Source organism: Miniopterus schreibersii (assembly GCF_964146895.1).
Source record: "Miniopterus schreibersii genome assembly, chromosome: X".
NCBI classification, from domain to species: domain Eukaryota; kingdom Metazoa; phylum Chordata; class Mammalia; order Chiroptera; family Miniopteridae; genus Miniopterus; species Miniopterus schreibersii.
In genome coordinates this window covers 87,103,697-87,127,458 of record NC_138104.1, presented here as the reverse complement: position 1 = coordinate 87,127,458, position 23,762 = coordinate 87,103,697, and the positions used below count along the sequence as shown (strand labels likewise).

Below are 23,762 nucleotides of genomic sequence, written 5' to 3'. Positions count from 1 at the left end.
CAGCGGTTGAGCGTCGACCTAGGATCCAGGCGATCGGGGTTCAATTCCCGGTCAGGGCACATGCCCGGGTTGTGGGCTCGATCAATGACTCTCTCATCATTGATGTTTCTATCTCTCTCTCTCCCTCTCTTTTCCTCTCTCTGAAATCAATAAAGATATATTTTAAAAATAAAAAAAAATAAAAAGTCTGGGTCTGGTCCATTCCTATGATATATCCCTATATCTAAACTATATTCCTATTTCCATCCTAATTACCTCTCTGCACTTCAGTTTACACTCGCAATATGTGATATTTTGATATCTGGCCCATCCTGGAACACAGGAAATATATGACTATCAGTGGGAAAACACATGAAATGCCTAGGAATCTAGCAAGGTCAACTTGAGATGAAGTGGCCATAAGAAAGAAGTATGTAAAGATTAAGGACATCTGAAATTCCTTAGCAGGAGAAACGGCCTGCTACCAGGCAGGGGATCTAGGATTGTGACAAAATAGTAATCTATTCCATGTTGCTAAAATAAGTTATTAAAATACTTTTGATACTGTAATCAGCATTTACTGAGTACCCATTCGAGCAAGTCCTGGGACTAAGCCCTGAGGGAAAGAAAACAATTCCTAAGACACAACTTCTCCTTTAAAGCTGTTTAAGTCCACAGCAAATTACACTAAAACACTAATTCCAAGCACATTTTAAATTAATCTGGGTTTATTCCTTCAGAGGAGTTCCTTGAGGTAGTGTACTGGTAATGCAGAGTAAATTGTTTCAAGTACGATGAGGAATTGTTCCCCAAGCTTTCCTATTTATAAAACCGCAAAGCTGTACCACTGATCTGAGATGCTTAATTATCTAAACAAAGTAAATAAACTCATCTAACCAAAAATAGGCTTGCTCAAGAAGTTGCTGTCTTATGGTTATGAAAAGTCAGACAAAAGTAGCGTGAAATTAGAACACACTATATTGCATTTTATTCACTGATAAAGTAAATGAAGCTAAATGGGTCATAAAAATGTACATCCAGTTTTATAGGGCATGAGGAATATATAGCAGCATAAATTTCTTTTTTTACTTTTACAGTAATTAAAAGTAAGCAACAAGCTCCGCAATTACCTGAGTAATTAGACTTTCTCAATTAAAAAACGAATGCTGATAAGATTAGCTACATTTCTAGGTCACTTTATTTTGCATCATTATTAATTTATCCAGGTCAGAATCTTACAGCCAAGACTATGGACCAGACAGGCAGTTCCTAGTTGTTAAGTCTGATTTTTTTTTTTTAGGCAGAAAACCTTACCGAGCTGGGGGGATTAAAGGGAGGATACATATAAAATAATTAGCACAGTGACTAATGTGTTGCAAACACTCAACAAATATTAATGGTTATTATTTTATCAAAACACATTTTAAGTAAGCGTGGAATCTCAGAAAACTTACCCTCAGAAAGAAAAGGAATCCATAAGGCTTTATGGTAAGAATTAAATATTCCTTTTCAGGTTTTATTATTCTTGTTAATCTTACTATTCTTTCATTCATTTAGGGGAAATAACATTTCCTTTCTGATAGGGAGAGCACAATAAGTAAAAACAAGAACTCTGAATTTAGAATTTTAGCAAAGCAATTCCCCCCCCCCCAAAAGGAGATATTTTAAACTATGGACAGACTACTCCTTTTTATTGGAAAACCTTTACTTTTCCAATAAGTACTTGGAATTGCAAAGCAGACACTTTCTTGCAAAAGAGGAATATCAGATGCTTCCCCAAAGAGCCAAATTGATTTGCATACGTATACAAAGGTCTAAGAATGAGAGCAGTAACTTTAAGAATGAGAGCAATAACTTTCCGCAGGTCAGCTCTATTTTAGAAAGCCTTGGGGTTTTTTCCCCAGTATGGAATTAAACATCTTTATGCCCTGTGCCTATTATTGCTCAATGTTGGCTGTTGATGGGCTTGTGTGTGAGTGCCTGGGTATGCGAATGCATGCATGCATGTAACTATGTACACATGTATGTGTACAGATCTGTCTAAGTATACAAGAAGCAATCTCAGAAATCTGGAAGGAGATATGCACCTGATCAATACTGGAAAAGGGACTATCGATAAGATCTGGGCTTACGTGGTTCAACATAGACTTGGCAGTGATCCTGTTAATAAAAATGGAATAATCCAGTATATATATGGAATACACTGACTATATTGCATGTCGATGTAATTGTCATATGATGCTGCCAGCTCAGAGGTGCAGAATAGTTTCTCCTAAAGGGAGCATACATTCCTATTGTCAATCATCCTTCAAAATAGCAGGCTCTGGCAGATTAAGGATTTTGGTTTAGGGTGAGGGAACAATTTCTCTCTTGGTTTCTCTTGTGATTTAAGTCCTGAAGAGATGAGCCTTGGTGGACTACTCCCATTGAGGGGAGTTCAGCTGGCACCTAAGCTAAACAGGTATGAGTATAGACCAGCTAAGCCAAGACTTGCACAACAGAAAATCCTAGGGAGGCTGTATTAATTTTTAATTGCTGCTGTAACAAATCCCCTAAAACGTAGTGGATGAAAACAACACAAATTTATCATCCCACAGCTAAGTAGGTCAGTCTGATGCGGGTCTCATTAGGCTGAAGACCAGTGTCAGCGGGGCTGTGTTCCTCTCTGAAGGCTTGAGGGGAAAATCCTTCTCTTGGCCTCTTCCAGCTTTTAGAGGCCTCCTGTAACCCTCGACTCACCATCAGCCTCTTCCTCCATCTCCAAATCAGTTTACATAGACTGAGGAACACACACTAAAAATTTTAATATATGGGTAAAGAAAATCTGAACCAATCTTGACCGAAATAAAATTACACATGCCTGCTCTGCTTCCTCTTTATTTCGCAAGTATATGTGGTATTCTCCTCAGATGACAGCAAGACATTTTCATTGATATCTCAATACTACCAGTATTCATATGGGCTCACAAATAAGAAAGTTATTGCTGTTGTTTGCCTAATTCTGATTTCATTTAAATATTAAATAGTAACATGGGAACAGAAACCAATTTTGAATATATGCTAATAAGAATTATGAAAATCACCATTTTCTAAGGTAGGTTAAATATAAGACAGACAATTTCACAGGCCATGCTCTCTATTAATAGTTATTAGATGTTACAATTAGAAACCATGAAGATATCAAAGAAAAAAAGCTGACCTCAAATGCAGTGTGCATATTAGTGAAATAACATGAGAACATAACATTTAAAACAAGACTAAGAATGGTTTAAACATGTATCTAGGAATATAGAAACGTGCTATTCCGACATTGGTTTAACTAACAAAATGCATAATCTTTCTGGGGCTCAGTTTACTCAGCTATAAAATGTAGAGTGAAAAAAGGGCATTCCAGACAGTTGGAACAGCAAATGCTAAAGCCCTGAATCATATAATATCACTCTGGATGCTGCACATAACAGGGACTGGAGGGAGAGCCAGAATGGAACCAGGGCCAGCAGCTAGCAAGCTCCCTTTGTGGTCAAAGAGAGAGATGAGAATGAATTTAACCAGAGGGGTGGAGGAGGTATCAGACTCAGTGACACATCCTGAAATAATAACCCACAAGGTATCATGATGGACTGAAATTTAGGGATCACAGGGATTGGGGAATCAGGATAATTTGCAGGTTTCACTTTGAGCGAATGAATAGATGATGGCACCGCTCATGGTGCTAGGGAACTCTGGAAGAGGCAATCTCTATGAAGGTATTTGTTCAAATGATCAGTTTCTTGAGGAGCATAAGATAGAGAATATTGCAGGAGAATTTCAGATCCAGTTTATGGTAAATTACATTTGAAACAACCATTAATGTTGAGACAATAAATTGATAAAATATTTTATTGAAAATAGTTCTAATACTTCATTTTATCCATGTTTGAAGCTGCTTAAATTACCAAGTTAAAGTGACTTAAATTTTTGATTTAGTAGTTCAAAAATTCCTGATCCATGCCTTTAATGTCAATGTAGACATGGTTGATTCATGGGGGAAAAGAAACACCCTGAACTCATCCATGTGTGTAGAGGACAAATTAAATAATCTTTTAAATGGTCCCAGGATGGCCTCAGTCATTAAAAGCAAAAGGCTAATAAAACATCTCTTCCTACTAAATCATTTTCTCGGTTTTATAAGTAGATGTCCTCCCTTACATATTTTATTGGCAATATACATTAACTTTATGGAGAAGCAGCTTTTCTATAGCTCTCCAAAAGGTTAAGAACCCAAGGTGTATTAACGGCCAATTTCTCTTGTACATGTTGACTTAAGATAGTTTAAAGAGCTTTTTCTCATGTTAGAGGTGACTGATTGCACTGGGTTAAACTTTAAAAAAATGCACTGTTCAAACCTATGTGTGTCTGTGTGTGTGCACATGCATGTATGCACATTGGTGGATTTACAATGACTTTTTTCCTCACTTTTATCTTTATTGTTGAAAATATTACAGATGTCTCCTTTTTTCCCCCCAATGATCCCCTCCACCCCACATCCACCCCACCCCCAGGCCTTCCCCAGACCAATGTCTGAGTCCATGGGTTATGCTTATAAACATGTAAGTTCTTTGGTTAATCTCTCCCCACCCACTCCCCCACCCTCACCTTCCCTCTGAGATTTGTCAGTCTGTTCCCTGCTTCTGTCTCTGGATCCATTTTGTTCATCAGTTTACTTTGTTTATTACAATGCATATATGAGTAAGATCATGTGGTACTTGTCTTTCTTTGACTGGCTTGTTTCACTTAGCATAATACTCTCCAGGTCCCTCCATGCTGTGCCAAAGGGTAAGAGATCCTTCTTTATTACAGCTGCGTAGTATTCCATGGTGTAAATGTCCCACAGCTTTTTTATCCACTCATCTACTGATGGGCACTTGGGCTATTTCCAGATCTTAGTTATTATAAATAGTGCTGCTATGAACATAGGGGTGCAGATATTTTTCCTGATTGGTGTTTTGGGTTCCTTAGGATATATTCCTAGAAGTGGGATCACTGGGTGAAATGGCAGCTCCATTTTTAATCTTTTGAGGAACCTCCACACTGTTTTCCACAGTGGCTGCACCAGTCTGCATTCCCACCAGCAGTGTACCAGGGTCCCCTTTTCTCCACACCCTCGCCAGCACACGTCCTTTGTTGACTTGTTGATGGAGCCATTCTGACAGGGGTGAAGAGATACCTCATTGTGGTTTTAATTTGCATCTCTCTGATGATTAGTGACGTTGAACATTTTTTCACATGTTTCTTGGCCATCTGTATGTCCTTTTTGGAGAAGTGTCTATTTAGGTCCTTTGCCCAATTTTTAATTGGATTGTTTGTCTTCCTTTTGTTAAGTTGTATGAGTTCCTTATATATTTTGGATATTAACCCTTTATCAGATGTGTCGTTGGCAAATATGTTCTCCCATACAGTGGGCTCCCGTTTCGTATTGTTGATGGTTTCTTTAGCTGTGCAGAAGCTTTTTAGTTTGATGTAGTCCCATTTGTTTCTTTTCTCCTGTTTCTCTTACCCTAGAAGATGTATTGGCAAACATATTGCTACATTTTCTTCTAGGATTTTTATGTTTTCACATCTTACATTTAAATCTTATATTCATTTTGAGTTTATTTTTGTGTACAGTGTAAGTTGGTGGTCTAGTTTCATTTTTTTGCATGTACCTGTCCAATTTTCCCAACACCATTTATTGAAGAGACTCTCTTTACTCCACTGTATGTTCTTGCCTCCTTTGTGAAATATTGAGCGTAATGGCATGGGTTGATTTCTGGGTTCTCTGTTCTGTTCCACTGATCTATATGTCTATTCTTGTGCTAATACCAGGCTGTTTTGATTACAGTGGCTTTTAGTATAACTTGATATCTGGTATTGTGATCCCTCCAACTTCGTTCTTCTTTTTCAAAATTGCCATGGCTAACTGGAGTCTTTATTGGTTCCATATAAGTTTTCGAAGTATTTGTTCTAGATCTGTGAAATATGCTGTTCGTATTTTAATAGGGATTGAATTTATAGATTACTTTGGGTAGTATGGATATTTTAATGATGTTAACTCTTCTTCCAACCCATGTTTCATACTCTTAAAAATATTCTACCACATGCTAATTAATTTGTGGGGATTAGATCACATTCTGTCACATATAACAGTTACCTATGTATTTGCTTGTTGGCTCACACTGAGTTGTCAATTCCTTGGAAGATTCTGTATTTTTTTCTTATTGATGCATCTGGAGTCTATAGCACTCTTTGTTACACTAAGTTGTCAATCAATAAGTGTTTAATGAATTAAAATGAATTTCTATTTAATAAAATAATGACTCAAGGCAAACAAATTTAAAAAGTTCTTTTAGTGTCTGAAACAAATTACAATGTCAGATTTAGAAGTAGGAGCCCCAAAATTTCTAGTTTGTTTATGGTGTGGTTAAATCCACCCACTGGGGGAAAAAATCCAAGTCTATCCAGCCACTTGCTCAATATTTGAGCTCTACAAAATCATTAATTTTTTTAGACTAATCTATATGCATTCAACACAGTAAAAGACATTTATATTAGATAAAATAATATTGTTCTATAATAATGATGAAATTGGCTTACATAAGTAACCAATGTTTAGGTTCTAACTATAAATTCTAATTTTAAAAGTTTCCATTCCTTCTGCAAGATTAAGTTCTCAGAATTATTATGCTTATTCAGTGCCTCTTGATCTATCTGAGGAGAGATTACTTTACACAAATGAAAACATTCCTTCAAGCACTGACCAGCTTTGACTGCCATTTTCTTCACCAGTATATATTGAGATTAAGGTGAAAAAGAATGGGGGAGTTATTTTTTCCTTCGCAATATTTTTTTTGCTTAAAATATCTGTTTCCACTTACTAAGAATATACAGATACTATCATTTAATAGAAAATGGATCTCTTATATTACTGAAATCTTGTTGCAACTAATATTTTAAACCAGATTCACTTGCATTATGAAAATTTAAAGATTAAATTCTTATTTCCTGGTTCCTTACTATCCTATATTTTATGCTTTTTGTCTCACTTTTGCCATGCCATGCAATTGTTCTATGATTTGGTGAAAGAAAACTTGGAGACACAATAATACGGAGAAAATTATATACAATTATTTAATTATTATCCAGGAGCCCATATCTTACTCATCTTTATATCTGTTTGTTATATTTTGGAGTGGGCAGGAGTTATCCTTATTTTTAGCCTTTTCTAACCTGGTTCCTGATCCTAAACCAAGGTTCTCCAAATACACAAGGGCTCAATGATTCTTAGGGTTCTAGACTAGTCTTTCCCTACCTCCTACTATGTTTCCACTCCCTTCAATTAATAATATCATGATCTACTATTATGTTTTAGGTGATATGAGGTGCATTTCTCAAGGGCTCCACCATGTACTCTTGCCTACTGAATAGTATTAATTTTAAATAAATCAAAATAGTTCTCGAGAACAACCAAAATATCCACTCCTTTCCCTAAGGCGAGTGTGTGCATTCATTCCACTTAAAATGCTTTCACCTACAGCATCTCTCCTATCAGAATACTAATCAAACAGTTTTTAAAACACTTTTCCAAGGTGTTCCCTTGCTCAACTGATTCTATACAAATCCAAGTTCTCAACTGTTCAAATAATAAATCCATGCAAACGAGTGTGCCATACAGAGAAACCTAGATATTCAAACCTAGATCAAATGTACATTTTTACTTAGTCTTTCTTAGGATAATATCCCTGTCTCTCTCTTTTTTCTCATCAGTATTTTAGACATTTCAATCTAGATAAGAGATGTTCACATGACAAGCCAATGAGGAAATATTTGAGAAAGTGAGATGTTTTGACATACCTAAATTGATGGTTCGGCCATCTCTATTTCTAGAGTTAACCAAGAGAGAGAAAGAGTAGAAGCGAATATAGTCATAGGTGGTTAATGTTTCCCTTTGATAACTTTAGAGTGGCTTGGATAAGATCCCAAACTTGTAATAAACATCCTGCCAGTTTGATGAACTGTTTAACTCATCTTTGAGAGCGATATCATAGTAAAAAACAACCCAACATCTCTCTTAGTCTGGCTCTGGTTTGTGTGACTTTTGCATTTATTTCCAGCACATGTGGAATCAACTGATTAATGTCCCTTCATTTTAAAACAAAAGTCAACTAGCCCTGTAATAGAGAAATTTTTTAATCAACGCAAAGGAGAAAATTAGGGAAGAGGAGAGAAATATTCTGCATTACAGTTATTTCCTGCAGTAGTTACAAGCAGAGAATGGCACGTCCAACTCACTAGTTGAGTGATGTGGGCAAGTTACTTAAACTCTTCAGTTGTAAATGGCCATAATAATAGCATAGACCTTCTAGGGTTGTTGTGGGAATAAAATGAAATTATACCTATAAAATGTTAATTACTGTGCCCCGCACTTATAAATGTTCAGTAAATGTTATAACAGATCACATCAACATTACTGTATAAATGTTACTCCTGGTTTCAGAAGACATGTTTTTCTGAGATTTCTGGGAACCACTTCAACCACCCGCACATTGTTAAATAAAGTTATGGTTGCAGAAGAAAAACTCCTTATGTTTTCACAAGTAGGCTAATGAGTGTCTTATAAATACTACAACAATTACAGGAATAAGGTATTATAACTAGGAACCAGCCTTCAGGAGACTTCTTAGAAATCTTCAGTGGAACTGAGAGTGAGTGAGTGAGTGAGTGAGTGAGTGAGTGAGTGATGTCACCAATGGGAAATTCAAGATGTAGTTCAAGTCTACTGTGAAGATTAGATAATACTCTGGATCTCGAGGATGTGAAGGACTACCACCCACAAATCGAGCTGTGAATTAGCAACACCCTCAGGTCAGGAAACTGGAATAAGTGAGAAGGTTGCGGAGAGAAGAGGGGGATTTAAAATGACAAATTATTTAATTTGGGGAGAATCAGCACTTATCCCAGGGGTAGGCAAAATAATTAGGAGAATCAGCTCTCCCTGATTAAGATAATTTATAGATACAGAAAGGGAAGTACCACTTAATTTATGCATTATTCCGGGCACTTGACTATGCATACTTCACAGGTATTACTTAACCCTCATGGGAACTGTACCAGGTAGATATTGTTGATTCTACTTTGCACATGACCAAAACTAAGGCTCAGAGAGCATCTCAGTGCCATATATCTCACTGAAGGCAAAAACAGGATTTTCATCTAAGGCTAGTTGGATCTAGGAACAAAAGGTTAAAATCAGGCCCCTAAGCTTGCCTGGGAAAATGATCAGAAGTTCTTATTTTCTTAGAACTATGGAAGCAGATAACTGAAATGTTTGCTAGACAGAACTACTCTTAGCCTAGTGGCGGAGGGGGGCTGTGAAGTGATGTGCGGGCCTTTACCCTCTGTGATTAGAGTGCTATTAAATATTAGTGGGAAATCAGGGCTGCAGCTTCTTTGTGTCAAGCAGCCCACACTGACCTTGGCTCTTGCCACATGCACCCTACAGGGATGAGGGGCGAACGTGTGTGTGTTGGTTGCTTCTGGGCCATCTGATGACATAAAGATTCCATGCCGGAGTGTTCCCTGTCTTGTACCCTTTTCTATGGCTAAGTAAATGCAGTGCTAGATTATATTCTATGGCATCTGGGAGTATAACTGCCAATGTTATCTCTTCACAACTGCAGTGACATTGCAGGCCCCAATGCCCGTTATATCCTGTCATTTAGAAGTCATGTATCCAGCTGAAATCCAGACTGTTTAGTAAAGCTAATCCTAGATAAATAGCTTTTGATTAAAGCCAACCTATTTGTGGCATTAATATCAGAGGTCATGGAGTTAACTAAAGCCATTTGTTTCTTTTAAATGGATTTATAGGATCACAAACTTGTACCCTGAAAAGATTATATTACTGCCATTTTTTATTTTCTTTCATTACCCCTTAGTTATTAAAAATTCCTCTGGGGGGCTTACCAGCTGTGCCAATAAAAGAGATATTTACTGGCTTAAAAAGGAATCATCACATCCCTGATGACAGGGCAGAATGATATTAATTAGGATCAAAGTGAGAGAGGAAGAGAAAAAAGGAAAAATAAGTAAAAGGCCAAAGAATCAGGCACACAGGTTGTCCTGGAAAACTCTTTGGTGGAATCAGTATGTGAATGAGAGCACATTCTATCACAAACATGTGTGTGAGTAATAAACAGAAGCAAGGAGGAGGGGAGCGAGCGAGCAAGCTGTGTGGACAGGAGGTAAACTAAGTCCCTTAATCCTAAAGAGAATGTTTTGGTAGCCAGTCTAATGTGACAGCTACTCTACTTCTATTTTATCTGCTGGACAAAGCATTTCTCATTAACAGGGCTGTTAGCAATAAGCAAAGCCCCAGTACTTGAAGATCTAAGCAGGAGGCTTAGTTACTTCTTGAGGAAGAAGTAACTAGAGGCCCTGGCCAGTGTGGTTTAGTGGTAAAGCGTCGGTCTGCACACCGAAGGGTCGCGGGTTCGATTCCTGGTCAAGGGCACATACCTAGGCTGTGGGTTCGCTCCCCTCCCCCAGGTTGGGGCTCTTGCCGGGGGTAACCAGTCGATGTGTCTCTCTCACATCGATGTTTCTCTCTCTCTCCCCCTTTCCTCCTGTCTAAAAACCAAACAATGGAAAAAATATCTTCAAGTGAGGATTAACCAAAAAAAAAAAAAAAAGAAAGAAAGAAAATGCTAGAGGTCTGAACAAACCCCAGACAACAGATTCCGCGTTGTATCCCCTAAAAAGGCGTATCTTGTGGAAACAACTGTCCTACTGCAGCTATTTTTCCCTTGGCTACACGACAGTCTCACCTGATGAGCTTTGAAAGTTGCTGATGTAAGGCAAAGAGAGGGGCAGGCGGAGGTGGGTGGAGGCGGGCAAAGGGGGTGGGAAGGGGACACCTGCAATTATGTCAAAACCTTAAAAATGAATTAAAAAATTGTAGATGTCGGGGCCCCACCTCAGACCAATGAAATCAGAGTATCTGCTCCAACCCCAATATTTTCATAATTGTCCCCCATGTAATTTTACTGGGCAGTCCTGTTGGAAATAACATGGACTGAGAAGAAATCGGCGGGATCTGATTCCAGCTCATCTGTCTACTGGCTGTGTGATCTCGGTTTTCGGAAGGCTAAGTCTCAGTTTCTTCATCTATAAAGTAAGGATGAGTTGCCTTGGGATTATAGTGCAAAAGCAACAGGATTAAGTATGTGAGGTTCCTAGAACATCACTGTCCTAGTTAAATTCTACTGCTGTTTTACCAAAAGGAACTTTGCATACTTCAGTTGATAGCCCTGGTGATAAAAGAGAAAATTTTAAGGGAAAACTGTGCTTCAATCTGAGGTAAAAAGTTTATTCAGCAATACTGAAAAAAAAAATATCTCCCAAGAATGATACTGTGGAATATTGATTATTTCAAAAAGGTAAGAACACTGGGTTTCAACCACCTTAATAAAATTTAGTAATCCATAACATCCCCAAGCACTTAATAGCTGTAACAAGTTTTCTCCTCTCTCAATTGGATAGCATACGACCCACTAACCCCACCGGTGTGCCATAAGACAATAAATCTATGAGTATAGTTTATTATTTTTAAGTATAATCACAAGACTACTGTAAAATTTCAGGGCTCTTTTACAAGGATCAAATCCCATTTTCATGAGAATTAAGCTATCCTGTTTTAAGAATTAAATGGCATCTACCAAGACCCAGGTTCATTATTATTTTACCCAAATGTTATTGTAATGAGTACCTTTTTATCTTATATTTCACATTCCATCTGTTAAACAGCCCATCCATTTTTGTTAGAAAAATTATTTAATTGGAAAACATATGTACAACCTGATATCTATTTTGCTAGTACTCGATTTTAAAGTTTTCAGATATTCATTTGCAAGTTCCATGATATCTCTTGTAATTTTTTATCAAACACGGTTAATTCCATTATGAAGATGGTGAAATAAATAAAAATGTCCAAACTATAAGTTATATATGCCTTACTTTCAAATACTATCATTGATTTAATTAAAACCTAATAGAAATTTCAAAACTATGCCTTTTTATTATTATTTGCTACCACTACTAAATATTCAAAATGCCTTGGTTAAGGCTATACCCTTCTCTGATAAATAAAAACATAGCTATCATCTATTCCATAGGTGATATCAGCAATTTTCCTTACATCAGCAATTTTAAATTAGTCACTTTAATTAGTCAAACTTACTAATAGCTCATTTATAACTTCATAGATGAGTTTTATTAAAAAATCAATAGCGAAGGAACAACAAATTTTTTTCTAATATATTTTCCTTAAGAGTCTAATGGACTCCTAGTGATGATATATCTGGGGACACCATCCACAAAATATCTATTATATGTCATTCAGCATTGGAATGTAATGGATGCATTTCCCAACTGTTTAATCAATTTACAGATGTCCTATCAGTCATTCAGTATCATTTATCATGGCTGTATAGGCCTAAGAAGTTATGTTTCCCCCACTTATTTTAAAAACTGTTGTAAAAAGCATCCTGGTAAAGTAATTGAAAAGAGATTTCCAGTTATCTAGGCAAGGATTATACTCAAATGCTTCTGAACAAAGCATTTCCAGTTATCTAGGCAAGGATTATACTCAAATGCTTGTGAACTTCATCCACAGCGAACATCTTAAATCACCTGGTTAGGTTATATTTCATTATTTAAATTCCACAATCAAGTGAGAAACTATATAACTATAGCAATGAATGATATTCATTTTATTTTAACAGATCAACACCTAGGAGAGATAAAAAATATATAAATAGGCTGACTATTTTCCATGAAGTCAGAATTGTGATAAGTTAAAAAAGAAGATGAAAGATTAGTAGAAAATGCCAAAATATAGTACAAAGGATAAATCAAGGCCATGCACACGTACAAATGTCATTTTTAATATTTTGCAGGTTTCCTTGTTGTCTAAGTGGATAAATCTGAGACACTTACATCCAATTATTTCAGTCACCCAAACAACTGAAATGGATCAGTGGAATAAAAATCGCTTCAATTTATTAGCGATTAGTTCAAACTGTCCTGAAAATAGTCATTTTTTTATGTTATCTGTACTGATACAGAATACAAGGTACCAAGAAGAGATACCAAATTCATATTCATTCATTCTCATTCTCTCTCTCTCATGCCTTTGTCAGATTTTTCAGGCTACTAGGAAGTACACATCAATACACTTTCTAAAAATTTGTATTGTGACAAGAAATTTAAAAGTTCTGCATCAAGAAACAGGGCAGTGCAAGGTAATATCTTAATGTTAACATATCTGCACCACAATGTTAAAATATCTTTATCTTCATTTTTAGGTTACTATAATATTGATATACTATTATCAGTAGCCTTTTACCCATGTAGAAATTTTCATTTATTTATTTTGCTATGCATTACTTTCATGTACAAAGCACTGCTTCACTGTCCCTTAAAGATTTTTTTCTATAGTAGCAATGATAAATCTGAGGATCTATTAAAATAAAAGTCATCTTTAATTCAAATGCATTAAAGGATTAAAGTGGCAGTGGATAGTCATGACTAGTTACGCAACGTGTCTGCCCATGGAAAAGAAAAGTGTAACAAAAGTAAGGTTCGGGATTAAACCCAGAAGAGTCAAGGATATTCTAATATGATATTAGGCCTAAGGATATGACTCAAATTATATGCAGGCTAAGAGTACATTAATCACAGTTCTCTGGACGTATAGGTTGGCCATCAGTTTTTCTAAAGCCTCGTTATGTATCAATGCTAGTCTCTATTGTAACCAATGCTAACAAAAGTATACAGTTAAGCCCCAGCCCGCCTGGTTCAGTGGTTAGAGTGCAGGCCCACGGACTGCAGGGACTCAGGTTTCATTCAAGTCAAGGGCACGTACCTCCCCGGCCCTGGTCGGGGTGCGTGCGGGAGGCAAAGAATCAATTTGTCTCTCTCACACTGATGTTTCTCTCTCTCTCTCTCTCCCTCCCTCCCTCCCTTCTACACTCTCTGAAAAGCAATGGAAAAAATACCCTTAGGTGAGGATAGAAAAAAAAAAGTATATTCCTTAACACAGTGTTTCCAAAATTCCTTTGCTGAAAAATTGTGCTGAATATACATTAAGCAAATGAGATGGCAACACTAAATCTATTAATGTACACCATTCCTTTGCTAATACAATAATGCCATCCCCAATTTGTTCACTGCAAATACAATATACTGAAGTTCAAAATTAAAGAAATACTTTCATTATTATTACATTTAACACTATTAAATAATATAATTTGGTCTTAATGATCAAATTTTAATGTTTCTTAAAAAAAGAAACCCTGGAAAAAGTGGTCTCCTGCTGATATAACAGGAATATTATTTTGTTATTATAATATCTATATAAGCAGATGGTGATACTTTCTATTTTCCATAGCAGAATAACTAGACTAAGAACTATTCTTCCAAGAAACTCAGGATTTAGTTTTAGATAACAACTTGTAATATTGCTAAAGACTCTCTGCCAGAGATAATGATATAAATAACCCAAAGCAGTACAAAGGAGTACATATTTTATATAGGTTACTTTCTTATCAAAAAGGCAATAGCCATTTTTATTCACATATGTGCTATAAAAATACTTTTTTATTGAATTTATTGGATATGGGTTAATAAAATATATAGGTCTCAGATGTACAATTCTACAACACATCATCTGTATATTGTATTGTCTGGTCACCTCCCCAAGTCACATCTCCTTCCACCACCATCCATCCCCCCTTTACCATCTTCTACCTTCCCCACCCCCTTTCCCTCTGGTAATCACCATACCATTCTCTGTGTCTATGAGGTTTTTGTTTTTCTTTGTGTTTTTTGTTGCTTAATGCCTTCACCTTTTTCACCCAGCCCAACATCAATAAATCAACAAACAGCAAGTGTGGGTGAGGGTGAGGAATAAAGGAAACCCTCGCGCACTGCTGGTGCGAATGCAGGTGCGTACAGCAGCGACTGAGGAAAGCAGGATGGAGTTTCTTCAAAACATTAAAAATCAACCTGCCTTGTGACCCCGACGATTCCACTTCTGGGAATATAGCCAAGAAACCCGAAACACTGATTAGAAAAAATATCTGCACCCCTATGTTCATAGCAGCATATTTACAATAGGCAAGATTTGGAAGCAGCTTGGGTGCCCATTAGTAGATGAATGGATAAAAAAGCTGGGGTACATTTACACAGTGGAGTACTACTCAACCACAAAAAAGGAGGAAATCTTATCTTTTGCAACAGCATGTATGGACCTGGGTAGTATCATGCTAAGTTAACATACTTTTTGATATACAAAAAAAGAACACTTCGCACCTCAGAGAATTTGGTTCTAAAGAGTCTGAGAGAGTTATAATAATAATTTCTAGTTGAAACACTGTACACGTGAAGACGACCAATATATTCCAACCTTGTTATATTTTCTGAAAACAGGGGTATTCTATAGTGGGTTCCAGAAAAAATATCAAACTAAATGATATGAAATGAGTATGCATGCCCACAAAAAGTTCTAATTATTTAAATTAACAACATCCTTCTAAGTTCGTATGGTTTTACTCTTTTGATTTCACTTAGTGTAAACTCCTTATTAAAGTTTCCTGTTTTTAGGGTACCAAAATGTGATGATTGGGACAAAGATGGAAGAAAGAAAACACCACTTGTTTGCACAATTGATATCACACCCAAATAAAAGGACTTAAAGGCAGTCTTCTCTTTTATAGCAACTGCCATATATTTGCCCTTGAATAGTTTTTTAAAAACTAATGAATCGCATGCATGCAAAGTTTAGTCTGAGACCATTTCAGGAGTAAAACTTACCAAATGGTAGAGCTAATTCTTAGAAAAGTAGACTCTAAAACCAACTGAAGAGTGATGTTGGGATTAGCCAAGCAGAAAATAGCACCTGTGTCACCATCCTCATGAAGTTCAAATGGAATGGATTAAAACCAAGCTAATTGGTTTGTAAATGTCATTTTGAGGTTATAAATATTTCGCACAAGCCCAAGTGTTCATCAAATTTTATTCTCATCATTAATTTTTCATTCTAAAGTTATCCTGGTTAAAACCTGAGGGCACATCCACATCATATTGCATATCCCAAATGGAAATGACGTACTACAGTAATCACGTCACACCTGCCAGAATGGCTCCATCAACAAATCAACAACTGACAAGTGTTGGCGAGGGTGTGGAGAAAGGGGACCCTAGTACACTGCTGGTGGGAATGCAGACTGGGGCAGCCACTGTGGAAAACAGTATGGAGTTTCCTCAAAAAATTAAAAATGGAATTGCCATTTGACCCAGTGATCCCCCTTCAAGGAATATAACCTAAGAATCCCAAAACACCAATTACAAAGAACTTATGCACCCCTATATTCACAGCATTACTATTTACAGTAGCTAAGATCTGGAAATAGCTCAAGTGCCCATCAGTAGATGAATGGATAAAAAACCTGTGGGACATTTACACCATGGAATACTACGCAGCTGTAAAGAGAAGGATCTCTTACCCTTTGGGACAGCATGGAGGGACCTGGAGAGTATTATGCTAAGTGAAACAAGCCAGGCAGAGAAAGACAAATATCACATGATCTCAATTATATGTGGAATCTAATGAACGAAAGAAATTGACGAACAAGATAGGACCTCAGACATGGAAGCATGAAACAGACTGGCAGATCTCAGAGGGAAGGTGAGAAGGAGGGCAGGAAGAGATTGACCAAAGAACTTATAAGCATATATGCACAGCCCATGGACACAGACAACAGACAGGTAAAGGCCTGGGGTGGGTGGAGGGGAGATGGGGGGAGGGGGGCAAAGGGAGGGAAATGGGGGACATCAGTAATACTCTCAACAATAAAATAAATTTTAAAAAAGAAATATATTGATATATTGGCCTTTCAAAAAAAAAAGTCATCTACAACAGGCATGATTTTTTAGCCCCCATTTTTTTATTCCTTTAAAAAGAACATCTTCGCTTTGTTATTCACAAGGAAAACCTGACAAAGCATTCATTCTCTTAATGCAGAAAGTGTTGTTTGGATTGGCAAACAAACCAATTTGTTTGAAACTTAGGGAAGCAAACAATGCATATGAAAGCAACAATGTATGTACTATGCATGTCTTATAGGGAAATGGTGATAGAAAGTGAATCGTCTGATTCACAATAGGGTATATTCTGAAGGAGATAAGCCTTTTATATCTATGAGCATAAAGATGTATAAATTATTAAATAATTTTACCCTAGTAGTACTTTTTGCATGTGTTAACATTTAAACAAACCAGAAACAGCTTCTGAAATTGCTTATGTTAACGCAACTGCTACTCATTTTAAAAGGCAATTCCACTTAAAACCAAACCTCAGGTCTCAAAACACCAGTTAAGGCCAAACAAAGCATAATAAAGTTGGTATATGCAAGATATGAAAACCTCCAAATTATATTTCAATGACTGTTTAATTTATAAACCAACCCAATCAACAAAGCATATGTTTAAAATTCTAGAAACATTTTTTGGCAAGTATTTCTTAAGCTAAATGTAACTTCAATCCCCTCACAGTAAAAATCTCCCCAAACATAAAGCAAAATGTTTCATTAACCTCCTAAGGGCCATATTAGATATGAAGTAAAAATGGTTTTGAAGAATAGCTGACATCGTCATGCATAAGCTAAAGAATCAATAGTTGGTTAAATAAAAATATGAACTTCTCAATGATAATTACCATACAGGGCATGAAATATATCCATGAATCTCCCCTGTTAGATATATCGAAGAGATTTTTTAAGTCTTAGATGCTAAGAGATGCTATTCTGTCTCAGCAAATAAAAAGCCTTATGATTTAGCTAATATTTTTCTTTTAATTATTATTGCTATCATCACTTGAAAAATACGGAACAACATTTTTTAAATGCATATTTGGGTATTTCCCTAACATACTGGCAGAAACTGATAGATATCTAAAAATACAAGATTTATGCTGAATCTTCATCTTATTGACAGCCATAAATAAACTTTAATAAACCATTTTAGGAGATAGAATGCAATTTGAATTGGAAGGGAGTCTATAAATAGAAAGGGATTTCATATTGAAGAGTTTATTGGCCAAATGAAACCATAACCAGTGGTTTGATTTCTATTAATCAGCTTGCATTTCATATTATATTCGGTTGACTTTTAATTGTCAAATTGGAGCTACTGTAATGGTGTTCCTATAGGTCTACATGTTGTGCATTTCAACATACACATTCCATTTAGGAGAACATATGGAATTGGATATGCCAGGCTATTTTATGCTATAAAATACAGTGTTATGCAGCTGCCCTTTTCTGATTACAGGTTCATCAATGTATACTTTCTAATTTTGATGTGAATGCCTGTCTAGCGACCCCTACTTCATTGATTCAAAGGAGGAGTCAGAGATCAAAAGCCACTTTATCACTTAACGAGAAAAGTATCTATTTTAAACCTACTCTTACTACTTTATGAAAGGACAGGGCACACACAAGAATAACTACAGTATATATTCCAGATAAGGGAAACTGACTACCACATGCGGGTTTAATAAACAACCAAAAAACTGTTAACAGGCGTACCCTTCAAATCCATATACTATAGCTCTCTTATCCTCAGGGGTTGGAGTACGTATTTTTATATGTCTGCCCTCTCTACCCTAATGGAGTATGAAAAAACTTGTAAATCAATATTAGAATTCAACAGCAAGATAACTCTCCCTGATCTTGCAAAACAAGGAAATACGAATGATACAATTTCTCCACTAGAGCTAAACTTGGAGCAGGAGAGATGTTAATCACCTACTGAAGCAACAAAAGAGGTTACCGGAGTCAGTGCTCAGCTATGCATTATCCAAAGGAGAAGAAACATTTTTAATGAGTTTAATCTGAATCCAACCTCAGAAACACAATTGCATTTTTATAATTTTCCTTCCCAGGTACAGGTGCTTACCAAGAACAATATATCGATCAGTTAAATATGAGTATTCTGGTCCTTGGGATAGTTAAATCTATCATTTAAAATGACTGAATTTCCATTTTGATTGATACATCATTTTTTGAGCTTATTTAAAGTTAACTCCCTGACCTCCCCCCTTCCCCCCCATATGGATCTGCTTGCAATAAGATGAGGCAATCAGGTTTCTGGGTCTGTAGGACTGAGGATTTGATTCTGGTTGATGATAAATTCACCAGTGAAAGGCTATCCTCTGAGTTATTTCTGACCTTTTCACCACCATGCAAGGATCTCCTTATTTGGAATTGATTCAATATTCCAAAGACCAGTGAATTATGTAACCCTATCCAAATATCAGCTTGGATCGTATCACGGATATCAATCCCACTGACACTGCTTCTTTAACTTCTGGTTTTAAAGTGTGGTAAAGCCTCAGGAAAGTGAGAACAGAGTCTGCAATTTCAAAGAGTTTGGCAAGCAAACAGAAAGTGCCTCATAGGCCAGAAGGAAAGCAGAGGTCGGGAAACATTATCCCTCTAGTCCTTGTATCTAGAGGGTACGACCATGTAGCACCAGAGGTAAGGATGAAATTTACTTAAGTGTAATATAATAAAAATATAAATACAGTGCTGCCTGTCAACTAAAGCAGCAGAAAATGATAACCATCCAATGGCGGGTTCCCCCCAGAGTGACAAATTATAACAGAAGCAGTGCCAGGAATAGATTACCTGATTTAAACAGTAAACTATGTTGCCTTTTATGGAGTATATGAATGAAATTGGCAAGAGTGGCTAATTAATTAAAGCTGATTAGTGTATCAAATCTCTTGGTAGAATAAGCAAAACATGAACTTTTTATAATTATTTGGAGTCAATATGCCATTCATGAGGCATATACATTCCAAAGGCATTGATTTTTTCCCCAGCATTTTACACTTTAGGTTTAGATATTGGTATTTTGAGAATTGAAATCACATAGGACAATTCACGATATATTGCAAAAACACAGAACATTTTAAAATATATCTGGACTATAGAAAAACATACGATGCATAGTTTCTACTGTACTTTGTGCTTACTTTGTGGAAATGTTAGGCTTATGTAGATAAATATTAAACTATACTGAAAACAGTGGTAGTTCAGAAATGTACCAACCTTCAGGATCCAGTAGTTTCTCTATGCCTAAATGATGTTTGGCGATGTTGAATGCATGTTCCAGTCTTTGTGCGGCTGACTGCTGGCAAAGCACACTATTCCAATCAATCAGGTCTGGCCTAAAACACACATACACACACACATACACAAAGACAAATATAAATCAATTTAGACCGTTTCATAAAATTCACTTCAATTCTGGTTTTTAATTGACAACCCATGCCCACAGTCCTTAGGAGTGTTACTCGGTTACCCCTCAATAACGTTTTTCACTTAAGGCACAATTTTAATTAAAAATCCTGAAGGAAACAAAGCAGAATTTATTCTGCCTTATCCAGGAAACAATAAGGTGTTAATCAAATCCAATCTCATGCATTTGAATACCAGTCATTTGCTGGTAACTTCCAATTATATAAACCTACTCCAGACCTCCTTCCTGAATTCCAGATGCTGGAGTCATCCACTTATTATCTCCACTTAGAGTTATCATAAGACTCAAGCATCCAAAACTGAGCTTTCCCGTCACACTCCTCCAAACCCAGCTACTTCTCTTGAAGTTCTCCCTTCCTCCACAACCAATGACAAGTTCAAACTGGCAGTTTGCTCAGACAAGAAAACCTGGAGTGAAATTTGAGGACTCTCACAACACTCAGCTGGAAATATATCCAGAACTTGACCACTCCTAAGCATCCTGCTGCCATCGCCTTAATCCAAAACTCACCATTTTATTTTACATGGACTACTGCAATAGCCTCCTCACTGCTCCCCAACTCCCACCCCTGTCCTTGTTAATCTATTCTTAGCAGAGCTGCCAGAGTGATCTATTACAATGGTTCATCATAAAGTTCGTCTCAAATCCCTGCTGTTGGGGAGTAAAAGTCACTGATTTAACAAGACTCGACATGGTCTGGCCTCACCATTAGATCCTTGATTTTATTTCTTGCCTCTCTCCTCATATTCCTCAAACAGGCTAGTTTCCTGCATTTCCTGTTTCCTCTGCCTGGAGTTCTCTTGCCCCAGACATCAACATGGCTCACTCCCCCATGTATTTTGCATCTTTACTCCAAAATCACATTATTGGTGACTCCTTCCCTGCCCTCCCCCACCTAAAATTGCTCGCTCCCAAATCAAACTTACACTCATTTCCTTTCCCTCTTAACTGCTCTATATTTTTCTCATTAGCACTTACTACTATTTAACATTTTATGTATTTTAATTAATCTCCTTTATCTGTCTCCCCTAGTGGAATGTAGAATACAGAATATTACTTTCTGCCAGTTTTGTTCCATTCTAGAAACCCAGCATGACACACAGTAGGGGTTCAAATAAAGATTTATCAACTACACCAGAAAAATGGATGAAAACATACTGTATCAGTATCATTTTACTTGATAACAGAGAAACACCAAGTGTAAGAGGCAGTTCTTATCCTACCTACAAGGATTTTACACATGAGGAAAAAATGCATACATCACAATAAGTTAAATAAATTCTAAATGTGAAAACTACAGATAAGGTATAAGGCTTTTTAACATCTAAAGAGGTCAAGAACATTTTTTAAAGCTTAAGGGAGTCTGAAATGGTAGTTTGGGTTTACAGTTAAGAAAAATATTTGAAAATGAATTCTACATTATGTGTATATTAGAGAATCAAAGTTCGCAGGGAAGAAAGATGCACTATGTGCTCAGGTAGTCAAGATCTCACAGGCCTGGTTTCTTGGGAGATTCCTAGTATCAAGTGCTGGAAGATACGGTTAGAAGGGACTGGGATAAACTTGCAAATGCCTTGGCTGTTAAGAAATTACAATTTATCTGAACAACATTGGGAACCATTAGTTAAGTGGTCCTTTACCTTTTCTAGATCATGGCTACCTCTCAGAATCTGATGAGCGCTATGAAATGTCTACCCAGACAAATACCTGTCCATATCTTTAAAGAGAATTTACATAGAATTTTAGGATATTTGGGTCTGTCCGGAGACTCCAGATTAAGAACTCGTGTTCTGCAATGGAAGAAGTTACAAGAACGGGGCTTCCCTCTTATTTTCTAAAACCGTAATTCAAAAGAAAGATCCAATTTTATTTCTCATTTGACTCTCATTTCCTTTTCTAAACTGCTCCTCATCTGATTAACTCACCAGAATTTTGTGCACTTCGTAGCAAATCTACTCTCCCCTAAATATTCCGTTATGCAAAACAGCTATCTTTTAGAACCTAAAATACGTATAAATTCGGAGCTGCTTCCAAGTAGTGGGGAGACTATAAGAAATAAAATCAAATTCTAGACTATCTGGAGAGACTGGAACTTCACTATGCAACCTCTGCCCCATCTTCACTTTTTCATTTCTCAGTAATGGGAGTGAAAGAGAATATAAGTGGAGGTTGTGGAGGAAGCTAGTTTTCTCGCCTATAGCACAGTAACCAAGTTTAAATGAGTACAATGGGAAAGAATAAAATTGCTTTTTTCTCTTCATTCCCTCCCCCTTTTCCTTGGCCACTAACTAATCATCTGGGCAAGGAGTTATCTAAGTCACGTAATCTATTTGAACTTAAGTGCTTTCATTTGAAAAGTAAGGAGTTGTAAGAAAGAGCCTTTGAGGTCTCTTCTAGAATTAAAATTACTCTAATTAATTGTTTTAAATCATTAAAATTCATCAGTAATTAACATTTTACGTGACTCTGATTTTCAAATGCATGAAAAATTATAAAACTAACCAACTGTAGAGGAAAGCCACATGCCTTTCCATGTCAGCCTAGGCCATACTCATAAACAAGAACACGCGACCAAGGGTCAGCAGTCTCTTGAGGAAACCAATATAGTGAATGAGACTGCACAGACTAGGAGATACCCAGAGCCCTCTATAAATTCAAATCCTAGCTCCACCACATATTAGCCAAATGGTATTAGGTAAATCAAATAACTCCTCTGTGCCTTAGTTTTCCAATTTGTAAAATGGGGCTAATCACTATATCTATGTCATGAGAAATAGATGGGACATTTTACTTAGAAGAGTGCCCACAAAATAATAATTGCTTAAAAACACTAACTTCTATTGCTTTGTTCTATGGTTAATTATATTTATAAAATAACAACAATGCATTTTCAATTTACAGACTCAAGCCAAGACTACCTATACCTACAGAACAGATATAAATGTTAGAAACACTGTTGATGCAAGAATGATAATATAACAAAATGGAAAGTGGAGAGGAGAAAAGAGTTAGAAGTATAAGTGTGATAATTTCCTCATTTGTCATATCAGGTAGTCAACAGATCTTGTCTAAACCTGAAAAAAGGTGCACCACTATCATTTAAGTAATACAGGCAACAATTACAAGAATAAAATTATTATAATATAGTAATCAAGTTAGGAAATAGATAGGGATGAGAGGTAATATTTGTGGACCCCAAGAAGAAAGAGTCATCTGATGTGAACCCCAAGAAGAAATTCATCTGCTGAGATGGACTCCCCCCATGATCAATCAAGAGCCCAAACTTTATAAATAAGAGTCTAGCAGACATTTACTGACAGGGGCTTCTCAGACTCAACTCGAAGCTTCCCCATTATGGCCCACTTGTTTCCCCATGAGTCAAC

At 36.6% G+C, this 23,762-nt stretch overlaps 1 protein-coding gene across 3 annotated transcripts in view; it reads right to left on the bottom strand.

Annotated features, from left to right (window-relative positions):
* The window catches only part of DMD (dystrophin), a gene marked incomplete at its 3' end in the record, with an annotated part of 1,946,774 nt that overhangs the window by 1,430,932 nt on the left and 492,080 nt on the right, over positions 1-23,762 (bottom strand). For all 3 annotated transcript variants that reach the window (XM_081125527.1, XM_081125528.1, XM_081125524.1), the window contains exon 7: positions 20,169-20,287. In XM_081125527.1, the coding sequence (XP_080981653.1) occupies positions 20,169-20,287 (119 nt within the window). The remainder of the gene's footprint in view (positions 1-20,168; positions 20,288-23,762) is intronic.